The sequence below is a fragment of the Syngnathus typhle genome, linkage group LG6 (genome assembly GCF_033458585.1).
Source record: "Syngnathus typhle isolate RoL2023-S1 ecotype Sweden linkage group LG6, RoL_Styp_1.0, whole genome shotgun sequence".
Lineage (NCBI taxonomy): Eukaryota > Metazoa > Chordata > Actinopteri > Syngnathiformes > Syngnathidae > Syngnathus > Syngnathus typhle.
The window spans coordinates 12286911-12307370 of record NC_083743.1 but is presented as its reverse complement, the minus strand read 5'-3'; the positions used below and the strand labels follow the sequence as shown (position 1 = coordinate 12307370).

The 20460-nt window shown below is 43.4% G+C and overlaps 1 protein-coding gene across 1 annotated transcript; it reads right to left on the bottom strand.

Annotated features, from left to right (window-relative positions):
* Window positions 1-946: 946 nt before the first annotated feature.
* tiparp (TCDD-inducible poly(ADP-ribose) polymerase) lies at window positions 947-17820 on the bottom strand. Its single transcript, XM_061281368.1, has 7 exons — window positions 17496-17820; window positions 15585-16577; window positions 6842-7031; window positions 6386-6573; window positions 4671-4976; window positions 3148-3411; window positions 947-2461 (listed from the first exon to the last, which is right to left on the bottom strand). Exons 2-7 carry the CDS (start codon window positions 16550-16552, stop codon window positions 2272-2274), a joined length of 2106 nt encoding a protein of 701 aa, XP_061137352.1. The 5' UTR covers window positions 16553-16577; window positions 17496-17820; the 3' UTR covers window positions 947-2271.
* Window positions 17821-20460: the final 2640 nt, after the last annotated feature.

Sequence of the window (20460 nt, the reverse complement as noted above, 5' to 3'; positions counted from 1 at the left end):
GAAATATTTCATTAAATATTGAATTACAAAATTAAATAAAAATAGATAAAGTACTAGTTCTAATTCCATTAAGTAACCAAAACATTGGGAATCCTATCCCAGGGTCTGTACAAAATCATTCTATATTCCATGTTCTACATTCTATATTCTTTTGATTGGTTTTGTCTTTCTGCAAGTCCGCAAAAGTCCACCATGTCAACAAGATGTACTGTTGTGCTGGGACAGACGGCGACGACCCCCCCCCCCCCCCCCCCCCCGCCCCGACCGCATTAGACACGGCACTCACGTCATACCCCACTGGGTACGGCTTTGGGTGGGTAGCCTAAAAGGGTGTGTGATGGGGTGGAGAAGGGTTCTCCCCTGACAGAAAGGAGCCAATAATCACACGATGAATTCTCTCGGCAAGCTCTGAGAGTAGTGTCACAGTGAGGATATTTTAAAGGATTTTAAATAGTTAACATGACAGCTGCATAGCTTATCATAAATAATATAGTACTGTGAAGAGGAGCACGATGGGAAGTTCGTGTGTTTGCCTTCAAAAATATCCAAATACTTTCTTAGTTTGTTTGTCAATGTGCAAAGGCACACAATATGTTATTGAGTGGTGATTTCTTTGAGGTATTCTTGATTCAATCAAGTTCATGTTCTGTCGGAAACATAAAGTTTAGCGACAGCTGTAATCAATCCCCTTATGTACTATCAAATATCTGTTAAAAAAGAAAACCTGAAAAAATAGTTCTGAGCTTTGAGAAATCAAATTCTAGTTGTTTACTTCAATTCTTAAAAGAAAAAAAGGTTTTGGGGGTTTACTGTTAGGCTTGAATTAAGGTGGCCTGTATGAATCTGCCAAAACATTGTGTGCTCAGTAAAATATATAAAAAAAAAAAATTAACAAAATATTTATCACCAACATGTCACATTAAAATAAATCACATTACAGCATAGATGCTTTTACATTTTTTATTCAATCCATGTTACATTAAACTAACATAAATAAACATTTTTTATGAACAAAAGGCACACAAGTTCAAATATAAACAAAGAACGTTTGTACAGTTTGTCTCAATCAAACTTGTCTACAGTCTCTGAACACAAGATAGTGTGTGTGTGAGAGAAAGTGGGAAAGAGTGAGAGCGAGACAGACAGAGGAGAGAGCGAGTGCGAGAGAGAGAGCTAAAGAGTGTGCGAGAGAGCGAGAGAGCTAAAGAGTGTGCAAGAGAGCGAGAGAGCTAAAGAGTGTGCGAGAGAGCGCGAGAGAGAGAGAGAGAGAGATGTTTCATTGCTGCGGCCTCAGCATGAAAACCATACACTTCAATTCCCCCTTTCGGAAACTAAAGCGGTGGGCGCCAAGGCAACAACGCCAACCAGGAACAGTTGCAACTTCGTATGAGTCCTCCGCCTGGAGGTTTACAGTACGTCGATGTCCATTTGGAAAAAGTCTTTCTCAAAACACTCGTCCACTGACCGGGTTGAAGAGGCCCCGCGATTTATGTTCACTAAATAGAAACACGCAACACGTCGACTTGAAACTTGAAAAAAACGTAGAGGCCAGCTGCAGGGAAAACACACAAGGTTTTTTTTTTTTTTATGTTTGTTTTTGTTTTTTTGTTTTAACGAACGGTGTGGTCCGAGTTATTGGAAGCTTTAGTTGCTTGGTGCTTCCTTGAAATACTCAACTCAAAAAAGCCAACCGTCTACTACGGTGTGACTTGCAATGGAACTGTGTTCATTTACAGCCAAACGATTAAGTGAAAAAGATTAAGGGGGATAATATTTGATTTTCTTGAATGATCTAGTTAAGTTTACATGGTTTAAGACTTCAGCCAAGCACGGCTGTTGCCAGCTGGCATCCACCTTTGAATGCTCAGTACGTTTACATGCACACATTCATCAAGTAGTAAGTTCTACTCTCCGTGTACTGGATATACACTCTTGTGAATTTTGTGTAATCCAGTTTTGGGTAGAGTGAATTGGAAAAGGAGCAATAGGGGTTTCAATCCAAATCCAATGTTTACTTGTAATTAGTAATGCAGTCTTAAGGGTGTTCTCTCGTGTATGTCAATGTGACAACGCACTGAGTGACAAACTGTTGCCCCTCAACGGTCCAGTTGTATCCAGTTGAGTCCGGTTTGGACTTGCTTGTGGTTCTTGACAACAGAGCCCAGTCCCGTTGAATCCACTTGACAGCTTTGTTTGAAAGTGTTTTTGCTTTAAGCCGTTAGGTGAAGTTAAAGGAGGCTAACCACCTGAGCAGCCTAAAAGAAAGTGTGCTTAGAGGGCTACCGTGCTGGATACCTCCTCATAATGAATGATGAAGTACGGGTAGCTCTGGTCGTCGTTGAAGATGACATAGATCTGAGGGTCAACCCAGTTGTCCACGCAGGAGTCGTACAAGTCACTGGAGGCGTCGCGGGGGTTGATGGGCGGTGGTCGGCGCATTGAAGGGTTTCCTACGATGTACCTGCACAGAGACGAGGGCACGTGGAGTGCATGTAGACAATTAAGAGCATTACGTGGTTTTCAGACGAACCACTGTCTGGAGAGTTGCGGAATAATTCAACATCTAGAAGGAGACTCGTCTAAATTTAATGATGACACGGCTGCCGCTCTTTTGTGTGCTTAAGGAAGCTTGAATAATACAAGCATCAGAGCATGAATCTTATGCGGTGAACGTATATGAATTGAGTCCATGCAACTACACTATTTGTTTGTGTAGGCCAAAGGAGCCGTAAACCAGAAATCTTGGCGGCGCTCTCTGGGGTTATAAATAAAATAGATTACATTGAGCATATTTACCGCCGTGCACCTTCAAAGCATTAGAGACAATGTCAGTGTACAGTTCTCTTGTTTTGAATGACTTGACTTTGTGCTGGTGGTTCTTTTCACAGGCAGGAAACCTCCTACGTCAATTTAATATTTTCTACCTATTGATAGTTTTGGGTCAGTCTCCATGTGCATCTGCAATTCTTTAAATTACTGACCAATCTAAAGTGTGGAAAATGTGATGGAGATGTGAGGATTGATATGCATTTTGTTATACTACAAATATATTTTGCATTTCAAAATGAATTTTTAGGTGATTGTCCTCTACACCTAACACCAAAGAAAAAAAAATCCACTATTTGGATTTGATGATCCAACACACACCTGCCAGTGAGCACTTTGGCCAGGAACATGCAGTGGACTCCTTTGGCAGAGCGCTTGGAGAAGTTGTGCGAGTAAACGGCCTTCCGGGCGAAGTAGGAGCCCTGACCGAACATGGTGGCGTGTTTGCCGCAGACCCGCGGGTCAAAGTTGTGCTTGCAGATGCCCTCCACCACGTCTGTCGAGGTGCCGTGGAAGAGGTGACGCTCGCTCATCATCATCATCTGGTCCATCCCGGACATACGCCTGGACATGTACTCCTTCTTCCTGTTGGAGTGGACAAAGAAGCTGGGTCACACATTGACATAAAATAATTTGTGTTAAACGTTACATGCAAAAAACATGTTGATAGACAAAAGCAGGTGATAAAGCTTGAATCCCAAAGTTGTCATCACGACCGTGTTTGCTCTAAAACATTCGGCCTAATCCGTTTCTTGAGCAACACACGCACACAATTCGTTTGATGCGAGGGGATCAATCGAGCATGCGCAGGGGAAAGCCAGCTCGGCGGTGACCCTGGCATGACCTGCTGTGATCCCGCAGCTTGGGACCTGACACAGATGGCCACGGCATGCATCCAAACAGCCGGACGTGCACACTCACACACACACACCCTATAGTTTGCTACCATCAGATTTTATAGCGCACTGTGCATTCCAGATTGAGCCTTCACGCCTACCCGACTGCAAATGCACATACACACACATACAATTAGACACACACGCCATGAAGGATTTCTCTGTCAAAACAAGACAGGGGATGTAATCAAGCGATGTTCAGAATGGGGCCTCACTCTCGGAATGACACAATGTCAGTTATTGTGAAACCCTCGCAGTACCAGTCTGAGTGTGTGTTTGTGTCACCGCTGATAGGACCTGCCCTACCACCACAGCGGCTTGCCCACTACGCTCACAAACGGAACATCACAGTCACCCAAACATCACCCCATCCGCTTTATTCGCAACTCCAGCTTGCTCTCACGAAGCCCAACCGGCGCAAGTTCCATTTGTTCTTTCTTCCTCTTCCCCTTTGCAGCGTTTCAAAGCCCGCGCTATGTAATCACGTCTCTGTGAGAATCAAGTTGAGTGTGAAACGCTCGTTCAGCTCAGCAACTAATATGTGGATGACAGGGCTGATGCATTTTATTTCTCTGGTCACAGCAAAAGATGGGATTAAATGCAAGACTGCGTCATTATCATCCTGCACAGGTCAATGACAAAGCAATTTGTTGAATTTGTATATTGTTGCAGCATTTCCCAAATTACTTTCAGTTTGAACCCTCTGTCAATCCAAACTCACGGTAAAAGAAGCATAAGGATAAAAACACAGTGCTTCAGCAAGCCAATAAAAATGCCGATTCATGGTCTCTAAATTTGAGAAACCATAATGTCATATTGACATTTTTTGCTTTGGTTGATTGACAGAGTTCAGCAGTGAAACACACATTTATATTCATCCTTAATCCCGCAACAAATTAAATGGGAACGGCTGAGTGAAAAGGACTGATGGCGGGATCCACAACTCACCTTTTGTACTTCTCCCAGAGGAAGGGGTTTTGTACCCGGAGTATCTTAATGATCCTGAACTTGGTCTCCGCCACCGTTTTGTGGAACAAGCCGTACACGGTCCTGTAGCTGCGGTCGTCGCGGGACACGGGCACCTGTAGGAAGTCTTGGCTCACGGCCATGGGCAACCAGGTCTCAGGGAAAAGGCTTGGCGGGTTGGTGGTTGTCGGGGAGAGTGACTCCGACTCCGGGAGATCCATTAATGAGGTGAATAAAGCAAAGAAGGAAGGACTACACAGTGGAGATGAAGAGATGCCACCCAAAGTCCTAAAACAGAAGATACAGTTTGTTTTGCATCTAATTACATTACGTGCATCATAACGACTAGGCTATATTTTATGACCATCTATATACAAATTGAAAGCGTCGTTGACACCATGCTGCTTATGTTAACAAATGACTGGTTATTCTAATGAACATTCAAGCCCGGCCTTCCACAATATCCCTCTGGCTGTCAACACCGACGCCAGTGTGTAGCTGAGCCGAGAAAACAGCAGAGGAGAAAGCGAGACACAAATTACAGATTGCGGCACGGTCAGAAAAAAAACATTTTGTCTGTCATGTGGGTCACTATTGGCGATTTGTCTGTCAACTTCCAGCTCAGCCACTGAAAATGCAGCCAGAGCCATCAGCCATAAGAACGTGAGCTGGGTTGTGCTGTCAAAAGATTTTGATCAATTTGACTCCAAATCACACCGACAGTTTTCCTCGTCCTGTCTGTCTGGTCTCGATCTTGCGCCGCGATCGGCGTCTCGATCCCCACGGGGCTTTGAAGAATTGACACGAAGCAATTGTGAAATGAAACAATAATAAGGGGCCGGTCGAGTGGAAAGGAGGGAGAGTGTCACTCAAACAAATGACCTCAACCTTTAAGCCTTAAACACACACGCACGCACACACACAAAAACACAAACTTGTTTTGGACACTAAACGCTTGGGACACTGCATTCACTGGAAACTCTCAGGAACAAAATCCCTCAGTTCAAATTCCAGCTCACAGTCACGTTTCACACTCCATTCAACCGGTCTGGAAACCATTTAGCGCCCTGCATCTTTCACTTTCTTGGCCGTACGCCTCGCTTTCTCACTCGCTGCCTCTGCGTGTCCTCTGCACCCACCATCTCATCTTCTTCCCTCCATCTCTGACACTCCTACATTTTCCCTTTTCATAGCTGCCAGGTCCTGAACGAACAGCTCGTTCTAATTCACTCAGTGTGGGATGAGAGCAGATGACTGGCGGGCTGCCGAGGACGTGAAAAACTCCGCAAATGAGGTGAGATGACACTTGTTTTGAATTTGCTATCACATTCTTCTGGACTATCACTGCAGCGAGAGGTGGGAGTCGTACCGCTACGTGAGAAAATGGCTGCAAAGAGAAGTGGGAGCTCTCAAATCAGCTTATTTCTATCCTTGGTTTCCTCTTTTGTGTTGTTTTTTCCAATGAAGATTTTGTTTGAGATATTTTTCTGTTCCCGTCTTACTAAGCCAGTTCCACCTTTGCATTCGGAAAACAGCATTGCACAGGAGAATTTGGTGACCTGATAAAAAACCCTAATTGAAATTGTTTAACAGCGTACACCAAGCAAGTTTTGAGTCTCAATATGGACTTTCGCTGATGTCTGTGACATGGCATTATTTGGATGATAAACACAACAGAAGTTCAATCTTTTACTTACTCTAGGTGGGGTGAGAGCATCACCGAAGACATGAACATAGGCCGCTTCTTGATCTGTCGCCTGAAGCCAAACATGGCGTTCTGCTGGAAGCCCTCCCTGATGTTTAGGATGTACTGGTTCTGGAGCGTAATAAATCGCACCTCCTTGAGACCCCTCAGAGTTGCCTTCTCTATAAGCTTCACCACAGGCTATCGGAAAGGAAGACAAGATGGACATGGAAAAGAAGATCAGTAAGAGTGTTTTTCTTTGCACAAGTCAATAGAGGAAAGGGGGGGGTCATAATAACCTCACACGAGGTTGATTTGTTTGGGAAAAAATGGTTGATAATGGCTGTGTAACAAGTTTCATTGTCGTGTATTGGGATCAGCCTGTATTGATCCTACCACAGCCGCTGGCTAACTGATTGATCGAGGCAGAGTTAATGTGTCTGCCCTCGTGGTCATGAGCGTGCCTCACCTCTGAGTATTCCCTCCAGCCAAAGTTGTCTCTGCAGTAGTACTTCCACACTGTGTGACAGCTAGGCGGGGGGCTTGGGTTCATCGCGGTTATGGCGAGAGGATTGGCGGGACTGGATAGTCGGCGGACACGATCAAACTTCACGTCACAAACCCGCATGGCTCCAAAGTCCAGGGAAAACACAGAGCCCCTGAAACACACAGCAAAAAAAGAAAGATGTTAATGAAGATAAATCTCGATCATTTGAATTCATGGGGCATGCGCCTCTGTTGTTAAATGGTCGCAATTCACAAAGTAGCCTTGACGTGATGCTTAAGAGCAACGTGACTGTGACAGTGAGTCAGTCTGGACAAATACCACTTCTGCATCACGTGGGAGTGAACAAATAGAAACTCATGAGTGCCATAAATAAAACACAAAATATGCACAGCATGTAAAGAGTTTATACACAATGAATCACATGGTGCGATTGATCATGTTGCTTTAGCTTTAATTTTGGTTAAGAAAAAGGTGTTCGCAATGTAAAACACTTCTGCATTGAGTCAAACGTTTTCTTTAGTTATTTGTTTAGCAATGCAGCCTAATTGCGAACACGTGTATAATATGTGGCTTAATTGAATCCAGCATTGCTTTTGGAACGACAAACAAAAGTGATTTCCAGCTCGGTAGAGTCGTTGCTCAAAAATGCATTTAGCCTCGTGGATATTGGAAAAAAAATACTGTAGCTTATGCATAACCTCTCTTAAGCTTGCTCTGTCTCACGAAGTGCGGGTCATCACCTCATATTGTGTGTTTGGGGGGGGGGGGGGGGGGGCAGTCTATCTACACTAGTCTGCCATATGGCCTCTGGCAAATAGCGCTTCTGGGTCAGACAGAACACTTGCATAAATATGGGCAGTATGTACATACTGGCACGCTAAGCCACAGACAGTGCTGACGTGCGCATGGGCGAACCCATACATACGCACGAAAGCATCAAGAAAACAATCACGCTAAATGTCATTTGATTGTCCCATTGATTGACAATGATGGGAGTCTGTCAAGCTAAAAGCAAAAACTGTCTGGTCTACTCGAGATGCATGAGAGGATGAAGGCGCTCGGCCATGTTCTCACTAAAAACAGATGAAACAGCTTTTTCAAACAACACACCTTCTCCATTCATGTGCAAATTCACTGGATCGTGTCCAGTGGGCCTACTTCACAAACTGCATTCCTGGTAAATCCGGTATCTGCCCAACCAACTCTCACAATCAGCAAAACAGGTAAACCTCACACCAGACTTACTGTCATATTTAAATTTCTCGAGCAGGTAAATTTAGGGTTTTCGTAAGCTATAAAATGTAATCACTGAATCAATTATGAAGCAAGGACTTGTTTATAACATTGCATGTATGAGTGTTGTGGTCCAATGGGTTCATTTACCGGCCACTGCACAACAGCATGACAAAACAAGGTGTCGAGTCATGCCTCCACACACTTCTCGATCGACTGTATGCACTGCAAAAACGGCGTATTCTCAGCGCTTCTACTTGGCCATCATGTGACTGAATAAATGTTTGCAAGAGGAAGTAAAACTGGAATGATTACACTAAGAATATGCAGAGTCAAAATAGTAAGAGCTTCATGCAAATTTTCAAACCATGTTCCAGTAATTTCAAAATGTTTGACGATGACATCGAAAGTTGTGACTGTAATTGTGGACTGAGAAAGAGGAAGAAGAAGGAAGCAGCTGGGTAAAAAAACAAGAAATGCGGGAACATGCAAAGCACAGGCGAGTGGATTCAGATAAAAGCACATTCGTAATTGTTTCTGTGTTTTTGATTGACTGCTTCTTTCCTTTTGTTTTGTATGGAAGCCCTCCGGATGCAGCTGCATGTTCCCACCTCGGAACACATACACACAGCTGCCGTTTGAACACGTACAGTATATTCTGTTGAACAACCATATTTTCAAATGTTATTATGGGTACACAGAGTGCACTTTACAGGCAGCGTTCCCGCCTCCCACATTCCCTTTGTGTCTCCCACCGTGTGGCCCTAACAGACAAATATTTGGACAGCAGTCAGTACACTCAGTGATTTTCATCGACGTTCCGCTGAGCTCTAGCTGCCCTCCCTTGCTCCTAACTGGTTTGTAATGTTCCAAAAATAAAATTCCGCCGGTTAAATTAAGTGCACTCAAACGAGGTGCTCGGGACACGGAGGCTAATCAAATGTTGGAATGGGACTTTTTTGGCCCTCACTCTGGCAAGAGCAGCTTGATGAGTTACACCAAATAAAACATCTGCTGACTTGAACCGAGGTGTGCTAAAGGTGTGGAGGCAGGCTTCGAAGAACAACAACAAAAAAATGGCCAAACCTGCTCTCTTACTAAGCGGCTGAATGTTAATTGTACTGCGATACTGTTGTTGGAAAAAGAACAAGCCTTCCCCCCGTGTGAAAAAAAGTTCAAGAAAACTGACAGTATTGGGGGGGGGGGGGGGCGATAAAAAAAAAAAGCTGTTAATTCCCATTCCCACCCCTGCATGAACATATATACCTTCTAATTTTCTCACAGCAACTCACACAGACATACAAACCCACACAAGAACCTGCATACCAGCATCAGTCATGCCAGTGTGAACGTCACAGACAAGCAAAAAAAAGCGCTCACTCCCATGCATTCTTTAGACCGACTCATGTACACACATGCAAGTCTCATCCAGACATGCCCCGATAAAAGAGTGGATAAGATCTGCTGACAAATGCTTCTTTCACACAAATATACACACAATACGCCCACGACACACAAGCACACGCGCACAGACTGACGTCATGCTTTTCAATTTTAAAAACTGACACATTTTTAGAATTTCTACCTATAAGGTGATGTTTGTTTGCTGGCAGAGTGTGTAAATGCCATCTGGCTGTTGACAAAATTTTGGAAGGGCTTGGACAATGATCAACAATCTGCAATGTTTTCATGTTGATTTCGATGGTTAGAACTGCCTCTTTGTTTTCAGGGTGAAGTTTTATTCATATATTGAGGATGTTTTGACTAACACTAGTTCAAAGTGTCTAATATTTCTACGACATTTTGACTCGGCATACCTGAACCGCATTTTTAATTATTTTCAATACTGACTGTTTTCATTGTTGGTCAGTCCAAACATTGTTTATCTGACGGATAGAATCAAAACATGGACATCACAGTTTGTTTCAGTTAACATTAATAAATAATTGCTGTCTTTTGGACATCCATCAAGGACATTAAGACTAACAGAGAGGCTGAGCTACACCTGACCTCACCCTCCTGATCCACGGTGTGCATGTACACACACGCACACACAGCTCATGTTTGCACAATCGCAACAGCATAAACGCAAAAGACAAAACAATCTAGTTTTATATGAAATTTATGACATAAATCAATGTGCCTTGACATAAAAATTGCACACATGCACTCAGACACACACACACACACGCACAGTGTGTGGTGTCAGGTCACTTTGCCCTTAGTCCTCTGCGACTCTTAATGTCAGTTAATGACAACCAAGCCTTTTATCACCTGGCTAACAAAGGAGCCCTATCTCGAGCTCTCATTCGCCCGCAAACACACACACGCAGACACACACACGCTTTGTCACGAGGTCATGCGAGAATTAGCAGGCCGTCTTTCAAGTCTGAAAATATGCCCTTATTACGGCATACTACAGGAAATGGCCTTGAGACATTCTGTTTTCTAAATCTAACATCACATGCTGTGTTCTAATCATGGCTGGAATTACAGAAAGTACAGACACCCTCTCTTGCATATAAATATTCAGATGTTCAGCAGTATAGTGCTGTTAACCAACAACTGGCCTGCCGGGATTAATACAGTGTAACTTGTCCAACCAGAAGTGATGACGTCAACATTCCCGCTCACTGCTGACTTCATGACTTCACGGTGGAATAAGCAAACCCTTGCTTCCAGTTTGTCATATGGCTGGGATTAACCTTTACTGTGGATAATTCACACATGGGAACAGTGTAGCACTCGCACTCGATTTGCGACACTTTATAAGAATCAGAAACGTTGCTATAACGATGGGCAAGCTTATAAACTCAACTACCGCTCTTGACCTGCCTATTGGTCTTATCATTTGACTGAGGTAACCACAGTGACCGACCGTCCAGGGCGTGCGTACGTGCATGATCTAATGAAAAGACCAGTCGAATTGAGCCTTCATAGAACATCATCAAAGAGACGCGGCACCCGGCTAGCGCAGCAAAAAGCTTTGACAGAACTAAGCGCTGAATGCACCAGAACTTTAATAAAGTCACAGGATCAACTTTTAAAAATCGCAAAGCCACAATAAGCACATGATCATAAGACACAATTTACCACCAGTCAAAGGTCAGCCCTGATAATAAATACTACACTTATTAACATAAATGTCAAAAGTCGATATAACCGCATGACAGAGATGATCAACAAATTTCTTGTTTGACTACAACGGACAATAAGAATTTATTGACCACTGACGATAAGAATGTATTGACCACTGAGAAAATAAACACCACATAATTAAACTTTATACGCCTACACAACACAACTTAACAGCTGGGTCAAAAATAATAACAGCAACAGGACTAATTTGGGTCAAAAATTGACTGACCCACTACTTGGGGCAGTTTGATCTAACTTTCTACGATCTAGGTTATCAAGCAACCGCAAAAGTTGGGTCAAATTGACCCAGGTTGATCACAAAGACGTTAAATTAAGATAAAATAAATCAAACAATAACTTTTAAACAGCTTTCTAGATTGTTGGGGTCAGGTCAAATTGACCCGAGTAGGTACATTTTTGACCCATCATTTTTTAGGAGGACTCACTGATGGTGTAGGCATACACTCGCCTGAGTCGTGCGCGCCAAAGTGGCTGAAATAAGCCGTTTTGGGGTTATTTATGGGGTTATGGGTTTATTTTTAGGCCAGAAGTTACTGTGGGCGAACAAACGAGCATTGTGAATGAGCTTGGTTCTTGTACGAATATGTGCTTATAATGACAACGAGGGTCACATGAACTCTCCAACCAGGGATGGGCAAAATACTAAAATATACTAAATAATACTCAAAATCAATTAGGCAGTTCACAGTTTTGATGATTGTGTGGATAATTGATGACTAATTTGAGCTTTAAGCAAATGAGGCAAAATTGGCTGCAAACTGTAAAACAACTTAAGCTACGTTAACGAAGACATTTGCCTCGCAAGTCCTCGGAGGAACAATAATATGCTCACTAAGACGCTGGCATTGAACAGAAAGAAGTGGAAGAAAAACCCACTGAACATTAGTAACCATTTGATGCAAATCATTTTATTTATCAATGTGTTAGAATCACTTCTTGTCTTTTTTTTTTTTTTTTTTTGACATGTTTATATTAAGTGCCAGTGTTCCAGACATTCCATTAACATAAAAATTATAACAAAAAAAGACATATGTGTTTATTACTGAAGAGTGACGGTATTTTCATGGCCGGATGTCGCACAGCTGTCTCCGTCGATTACTACATGGAAATTGATTTTTCACGTGTAGCTGTGCATCTGTTTCTACTTGTGTGTGTCTCTTTCACTGATATTGATAATGGGTATAAGTTTGGAGAGGCAGGAAGTTAGTTGTCAATATTGGTAGGAAAAAAAACATCTTATGTAATATGTAAATATTGGGATCTTTGTGGGGGCGAAATGGAATTTCATTTTAAGACCAACCCTTCTTTCATCCCCTGAAAATGACAAATTGATGTACTACCTGAAGATAACTGCCTAAACAAGCCAGACTTGCTAAGTTGTTGGACTTGGGAGAGGTATTTGTCATGCTTTAGTGAGTGGTCACGTGCATGTGGAATGAATATGTTTCAACTGAGCGTTACGTTTTCACGCTACCGAGTCAAACTTGCTTTATGGAGTTAGGTGATATTTCTATTTGCTGTCAGAACAAAACCCAAACCAGACAACAAATGTACGGCTTAGAAAAGATGTACATATAAAAGCGTACATTTATATGAGCTTGCATGCTCCAATCTTTGTGTCATGTGCAGTTTCTGTCACAGGAGCCAGCTGAGCCTGTCTGGGAGAATGAGGGCGGAAAACATTCACACCGAAGTTGGTTTGACATCAGCAGGTGCATATCCTGTTTGAAGAGCACTTTGCATAAAGCTTTAGTTGGAGCCAACAACTCTTACATAAATCTTTGTGCATACAAGCAGAGCTAAAAATGAACACAATGGATCAAAGTTTCCGTGGGTTCAGATGATGAAGCACTGACTACACTCTTTTGGCTTATAGCGCACCAAACGACGTGGCCAAATCCGACTGAACTGCAAGGTGTGCAGTTTGGCAACTAGTTTTCATCAATGGACGACAGGGGGCCCCTGGCTTGATTGCTGGTGAACTGTGTCGCAATGTCTCAGATTCTAAGAAGTAGCATTCGATTAAAAATGCCAAGTAATTTTTCATCAAATTGTTGTTAGCCACTTTGCTCAGTGTACGGCGGGCCGTTGGGAGACCAAAGGATCTGGCATTTCTATAAAACAATAAACATCTTCGAAGGATTGTGATTGATGAGTAAAATTGACTATAGTGGAGAAAGTACAGTAACCTGTTTATATATTGACAACTAATTTCCCACAACTGCATATCCTGCCTAATACCGCAAATCCAGGGTTGAACCTTAGGATCTTCTCCTAAACTTCAAATCCATCTTTGTGAGACTGGTCCTAAGTAATGTTTGTTAAAGTGTAGAGGACAAAACGAGTACTATGGTAACATAGTAAAATGCCTTGTGAATCGCTGAAGGGGCATTCAACCTTAGTGAAGAAATAAACAAAGAAAACTAGTGGATTTTCCTTTATTTTTCCACCATTGCCTTGAATTAGACTGGTGATAAGCCAGATACCGATAGAACATCGTATTTAGTTTGACTATATAATTCATTTGACATTTTTTTAGTATTCATGTTGTGGTGGGGAAGAACTATGCTAGCTTATGTAGAGTTTTCTGGCACCTCTTGTACTCTGATTGCGGAGGTGCAGCGAAACTTAAGATGTCCTGTTCCTGCTGCATACAGCACACAAAGGAATATTGCTTAAACGGACAAAACTCTTGTAAACAGCTTCTTAGAGGTACTTTTCCCATTTCGAACAAGGTCACTGTGCATGTTCTCATTGTGTGTGACTATGCATGCATACAGTACAGTTCCGCAGGAAACGGCATTCTCCTTTATGTCACCGTAACATTGCTTTGCAAAGTGCTTGTATGTGTGTGCGTTAACTTTGTGGGCGTGTGACAGGAGAGTGAAAGAGAGGTTTATCTCTGTCTGCTAAACGGTATGCGTGTGAGCCACTGAGCTTCCCTCTTCTCGTTCGTGTGAGCATCTGCGTGCCGAGCAGGGAGAAAGAGCGAGGGTGTGTGTGTGTGTGTGTGTGTGTGTACGAGTGTGTGTGTGCATGTGCGTGTGTGCTCCATTGTGTGCATGTCTATGACCGAGGGAGGGATAGAAGCTGCCAAGTGCGGCTGTGTCAGTGACCGCACAGGGGGGTCATAGAAGTTCACCACGCTCTGCCATGAGTGCTCTAAAGTCTGCTTAGGACAGAGCTGCAGCCAAGCAGAGGACTGACTTACAGGAAATGAATCACAAATATCACAGTAGGGAGAGGGGAAGTCATATGGTGAGAAGCCGATAGATTACCTTTGTACACAATAATAGAAAAAACAACCCCGCGCATATAATTAGAGGCTTAAGATGATATTAAAGGATTCAAGTCTTTTTTTTTTTTCCACGTGCATGTATCAAATAAAAGCCACATTTACATCCACTTGCACTTGTGCATAGCAGCCCCCAGTTTGTCAGCACTGGTGAGGCCAAAGAGGAAAGCGTGCAGTGTTTCCAACACAATGAATGAGACGTTGCTTATCAACAAGCAGCATATCAACTTACTGCAGCATTGTCGTCATGACATGGGCACCTATTCATTTACCATGCAGTATCCTTTGGAAATACTTGCAACATGACAGTATCTGGCGCTCGAAATGTGTTATAGACCTCCATTGTGATGCATCTACTCGAACTTATGAAGCTGCAGTGTATCATTTTTCAGTGGCATAACGTCGACATAACTTATTAGAAGACAAAAGACATTACTAATTTGTAAAAATAATCCAGAGCCTTTTGGCATGAGAGCACCTGCATTTCATTCTGACACTTGAACAACTAAGGGAAACTCTGCCTTATCTTGAGAAGAAACAGGATATGGATTAAACGTTAAGCTATTTGGATTCGAAATGAGCACCATTTACATTCCATTACTTGAGCTGCCAAGTTTTGACATGGATGAAACTTATATATGCGCCTAACATAATTTATTTCAACTATAATTTTCATTTGCTCAAGCATCCGGAGTCAACATATTATGCCAGTAACACTGTGGCGACCCGGACTAAAATGAGAGTCAAACAACAAGAAGCTAAATTGTCATAAATTACGGTTGAGCATAAGTTTGATTTAAAGCTTTTGAACTTAAAAAAGGGATAAAAATGAGATGAAACAATATTTTCAGACGGGGTATTGTTTGTTCCTAATAGTTGTGGGTTATCAACAAAACCTTTTCAGTGAGTATAGAGCCATTGTAAAAGAAAAAAACAAAGACTTGTGCCAAGTGACAACACAAGCACAGGTAATGCAGGGGCAGTTAGAGACGATCATTATAAAAGTGAGACACTTACTGATACTTGAGTCTGACTTGGTCATTGTCCGGGTTGCAGTAGAGTCTCTCCAGCTGTTCCTGGGCTTCATCGGCTATGCTTTGCCACGTCTGAGTGTCTCTCCTGCGGATCTGCCAGTGGTAGGGCAGGACGGTGTGGTGGTGGGCGCAGTCACTGCCGTAAACGCACTGTCCTTGGAGGAAATCCACACAAATGTCCACCGAGTCCGACTGGTGTGTGTGATACTGAAGCTGAGTGAGCAGTTCAAACACCAGGTCCAAGGAGGCCTCTTCACTTTTATCCTGAAAAAGCACTCCTTTGTCAGGTAGTTGGGCTTGGGAGTAGGGTAGTAGGGGGTGGGAGTCCTGGAGGGCAGTGAAGTCTTTAACAGGGGGGGGATTTGGGTGAGCTGAGCGGTCTTTACTTTTGATGGTTCCCTCCTGGTGAGACGCTTGGGGTGCGACTATGGGAGGGACATCCCTGCTGGATGACGTTATTGTCCCCGTGCTTCCCGCAGCCCTGAGGGCTGCCTTGGGTCGCTCCCCCCGCCGCTCCGTCTCCTCCAGCTCCGCAGTAGTATCGGCCATCTCCACATCGCCAGTCCCTGCTGCGGCAGCGTCAGCGACCGGCGAGTCTTTGAGGCCACACACTGGGCCGATGCAGTTCTGTTTGGCCGCGACAGCCGCGCAAAGGTTCCCCGGCGTGCGCCCCGCCTGACTCCTCGGCACAAAAACACCATCCCCCGGCATGTCGCCGCTGAGCAGAGACGTCAGGATGGGCTCTTCCAAGGCGCGGTGTAGGCATTTGGTGTCGATTTTCCTTTGCTTCTTTTTGAAATACGGTTTCACCAAAGGTATTTTGTCCGTGAGTCCCACGATCGATTGTTCCGTAAAGTCTTCCCCTTCGTCCACATTTAAGCTCACATCCAGCGAGATCCCAGTCGGTACACCCTCTGCGGATTTCTGGAGAATGTGCAAAGTTTTATCCATGTTGCACACCTAACCCTCGGCTGTCCTGGATGGAAAAAGAAGATAAATAAGGTAGTCATCAAAGGTCACTCGTGTCTATTATGTTTGAAGTCTTTTTCCAATGTGAAATTATCCTGGCGTATAAAGCAATGATTAATAGGTTTCTTCGCTGTTAACTCAAAACTCGCCTTTCCTTTCCTGGAAAGAGAGCCCGCATCGCACCGTCTGTGCGCTGAAACGAAACTTGAAAGTGCATTTAACACCTGCGGCTGCGACCCGACGATGAAACAACCGAGTGGATCGCACAATAACGTCAAAACAACTGCGTCGTACAAGCAATAAATTGGGCAAAACCAGCTATTTGCAAGCAGCACATGAAGCGGAAAATATATGACTTCATCCTAGTGAGGTGGGAGGGGGCAAGAGAATTCACTTCGTTTCTTCTTTTTTTCCTTATCTTGTGATAATTATATGAATCCGCTTTTATTGGAACGTTCTGGGTAACTTGCAAAAATCGGTATTGCTCCACGAAAGATAAAATCACAACTGGAGCACGGAACTACTCCCCACCTCCCCTCTCTCTCTCTCTCCCGGGACGTGGTATTTTTGATCACGAGAGTCCGATACGCAGCTCCGGGTCGGCTACGTGCCGTGCACACACCGCTGCCCCCGCGCAACTTTGCACGTAGCGCACCGCGCGCACGCACACACGCACAGAGACCATATCCACTGCGGCGGAACAGCGACAAAGACCACGCCACACCAGAGCACCAGGCGCTGCCTTCTTTCACCCACCTTGCTCGTAAGCTTGCCCGCATCATTTAAGAAACGTTTCTTCGTTCGAAACGAGGCCTACGTAGGTAGTGACTTGAGTATATTCCTAAATAACATCGGCATCACGTACAGACGTCCTGGGTACACCCACCCCCCACCCTTAGAAAAAGAAAGAAAAATACTCCCCTACCTGTGCGACAAAGTCACTCGATCGGGTCTCGGTGGTCTTTGGTAGGTTAAAACCGACGAGCACATCGGCGTAGCCCGGTCGGAAAGCTCCACAAGATCTGTGCGCGGATAAAACGGTAGTCCGGGTAAACCTCGTCGTGTCTCTCCACTGGCCCCGCCGCTCTCATGCTCTGCCTCTATCTACCGCATGTCCGTCCGTCTCTTTGTATCCTTGATCCGTTTGGCATATCAAAGAGATCAGAAAGCTCAAGGAGAGGAACTCAGCTCAGCTGTGAGAGGAATCGCTGTGCGGTACTGTGCTGAATCTCCTCTGCCGGGACAAGATCCGCCTCCTAACCTGCAGGAGGTGGGACTTGAGATCCGGACTTGAGCAGAAGAGTCCGTCTAGTGGTGGCCGGAAGAAGTTGCACGAGGGTGGGAGCCAGCAGGCGCCTTTGTTCCCTTGGTCCTGCATTAACAATGGCCAATTGTCTGGTCCATGTACTACTGATGCTGAATTTGAAACCTCTTAAAGGTGGCTGCACACATTACTGTGTATGATTGCACACATAAGCACGCACAAAATAGCATACTGCTGGTATTACCAGGCCTAGACACTGAAATAGGACAACAGGTTTAATCAACATTTTTTACATTTATGCAGTCATACGTCTTCAATCAAGAACTGACAAAAGACAAAAAGTTGAATTGGGAAAAGCTAGGGGATTTCGTATCATTTTGTTACTTTGTTGCTTTGTTTGTTATCAACTTGTTACTTTGTTGTTATTTGGAGGACTGATTATAGAAAGACACTTAGTATTTCATTTTAAGTGGTGCTGCAATGTTTACTCCATATATTGCAAGACAGCTTCTATTCACTTTCCGTTTAACCGTAAGTTATTTTTCTTTTCCAGGAACCTGCTGAGCTGCATGGCCTTGTGGCCACAGTTTCATTGTTTGCTGACAAGGCAGTTCCACCAAAGAGCTGCTGTTTAGAAATACAAATTTCTCTTAAGGGTGTTTAATGAGCACTAAATAAATTCTGGAGTAATTACTTTCTGACTATATATTCCGAGAAGACAACCACAGGAATTACGGGTGTTTAAAATTATAGCAAAGAGAAAACATTCCATCTTATACGATAGACTATTTTACTTTAAATAAAGAACCTTTCACGTTCTTCTACATTTTCTTCAGATTTATTTTTTTCACCTTCAAGGAAAAAAGATAGAACCTTTCACAATCCATTTTTTGTCACTTACAGGAAATAAAAATAGAATGAATCTGTTGCATCCTGATACAATTAACATGCAGAGTCTGTATGATAGCATTATACTTGCGTTTTTGAACACGTATTGAAGTGTTAAACTAAGTTAACTTGTTCTAATATGAAAATTAATGCAAATGCTACCTCTGATAAGTGACAGGCTATTTAGTAGCACAAGAACATTTTTCACAGTTTTGATGACGATTAGACTCAACTGTGGCTGAATTCTTGTGAATAAGCTGTTTTAGATGTTCATTGGTTTGTAGTCTGCCTCGGCCGCTATGCTATGAGTTGAACAGTCTTTTAAATTGCACCTATTATAACTCGTAGTTGTTAGAGCTCAAAGACCGCAGTTGGATGGGAGGCAAATCTGTTTGATTAATTGGGTGTTGTTGTTGTTTTAAATATAAACATAATGCACCATCAAACTGTATGCAAAATATTAAATTTTGGGGTGTTGATATTTGGCAATTCTACATCAATGGCCCACATTTGCGAGAGTGTTTTGTAGTACACTATAGAAGGCCGATGCCTTCTAAATAACACTCTGATCACTATTCACACACATTTTTAACCTTCCCACCTAGTAAGTCCATGAACTTTGAAGATAAGGACAAACTTTTAATTTTGTGTGTCACAGTGATTTTGACTTGATTTTGAAGCCAAATGATGTGCAACCATATTCCAGCAAAGTACTGATGCTGTCAAAGCAATAGAAATGAAAGTCGTTCATTGGGAAAGTACAGGCTTGCCCATTATAAACAGGGAGTCGTTCATGTATAAAAGAGTAATTGCCTGAATGCATACCAAGAGATCTGGAGCGGTCTTCCTTGGATGACATGCTTAATACAGACGAGCCATTGTTCAAGCCATAACTTGTCTGAGAGGACGCTTTATCAAAGGCTAACTTGCTGATGTCAAGTAGCACTTTGAGCACATGAAATACAAACAAAATCAAAATAAAGCCTCGCAATGATTCTTTAATACAGAGATATTGTAGTCATAGCAGAGACCGAGCAGTAAGATGAGTTCGGGGTGTGTTTATAGCATGTGCAGACATTTTTATTAGCTGCATCACTGTCTGACAAGGGGGTCAAAGGTCAAGCAGTGAAGAAAAATGAGGTCAGACCACAGCCACAGTGGGTTCACCCTGGAATAAAAAAAAAAGTCAAATTGTTTGGCTTTGCAAATAGCAAAAGTCGCAGGCGTGCCGGAGCCTATCCCAGTAGTCATCAGGCAGTAGGCGGGGGACACCCTGAACCGGTTGCCAAACAATCGCAGGGCACACAGAAACAAACAACCATCCGCACTCGAACGCATACCTAGGGGAAATTTGGAGTGCTCAATCAGCCTACCATACCGGTTTTTGGGATGTGGAAGGGAAACCGGAGTGCCCGGAGAAAACCCACGCAGGCACGGGGAGAACATGCAAACCCCACACAGGGAGGGCCGTAGGTGGAATCGAATCCGCACCCTCCTAACTGTGAAGTAGCGTAGATGTTTTAGCGCTTTGGATCTTATCTGTTCACATGCCTGCACATATAACTGTAGGCATGTTCCAGCCCCTCAGCCTTGACACGTCTTTTATGCTAGATACGGTTCTGTGCTATGGGAAATAATGATGGGTCTTTACTTGAATGAGAAAATGTATTAACCACGCCTCATCGCATTTTGATTAAATACCAACATTTTGACACCATCGGCACCGGGTTTCAAAATA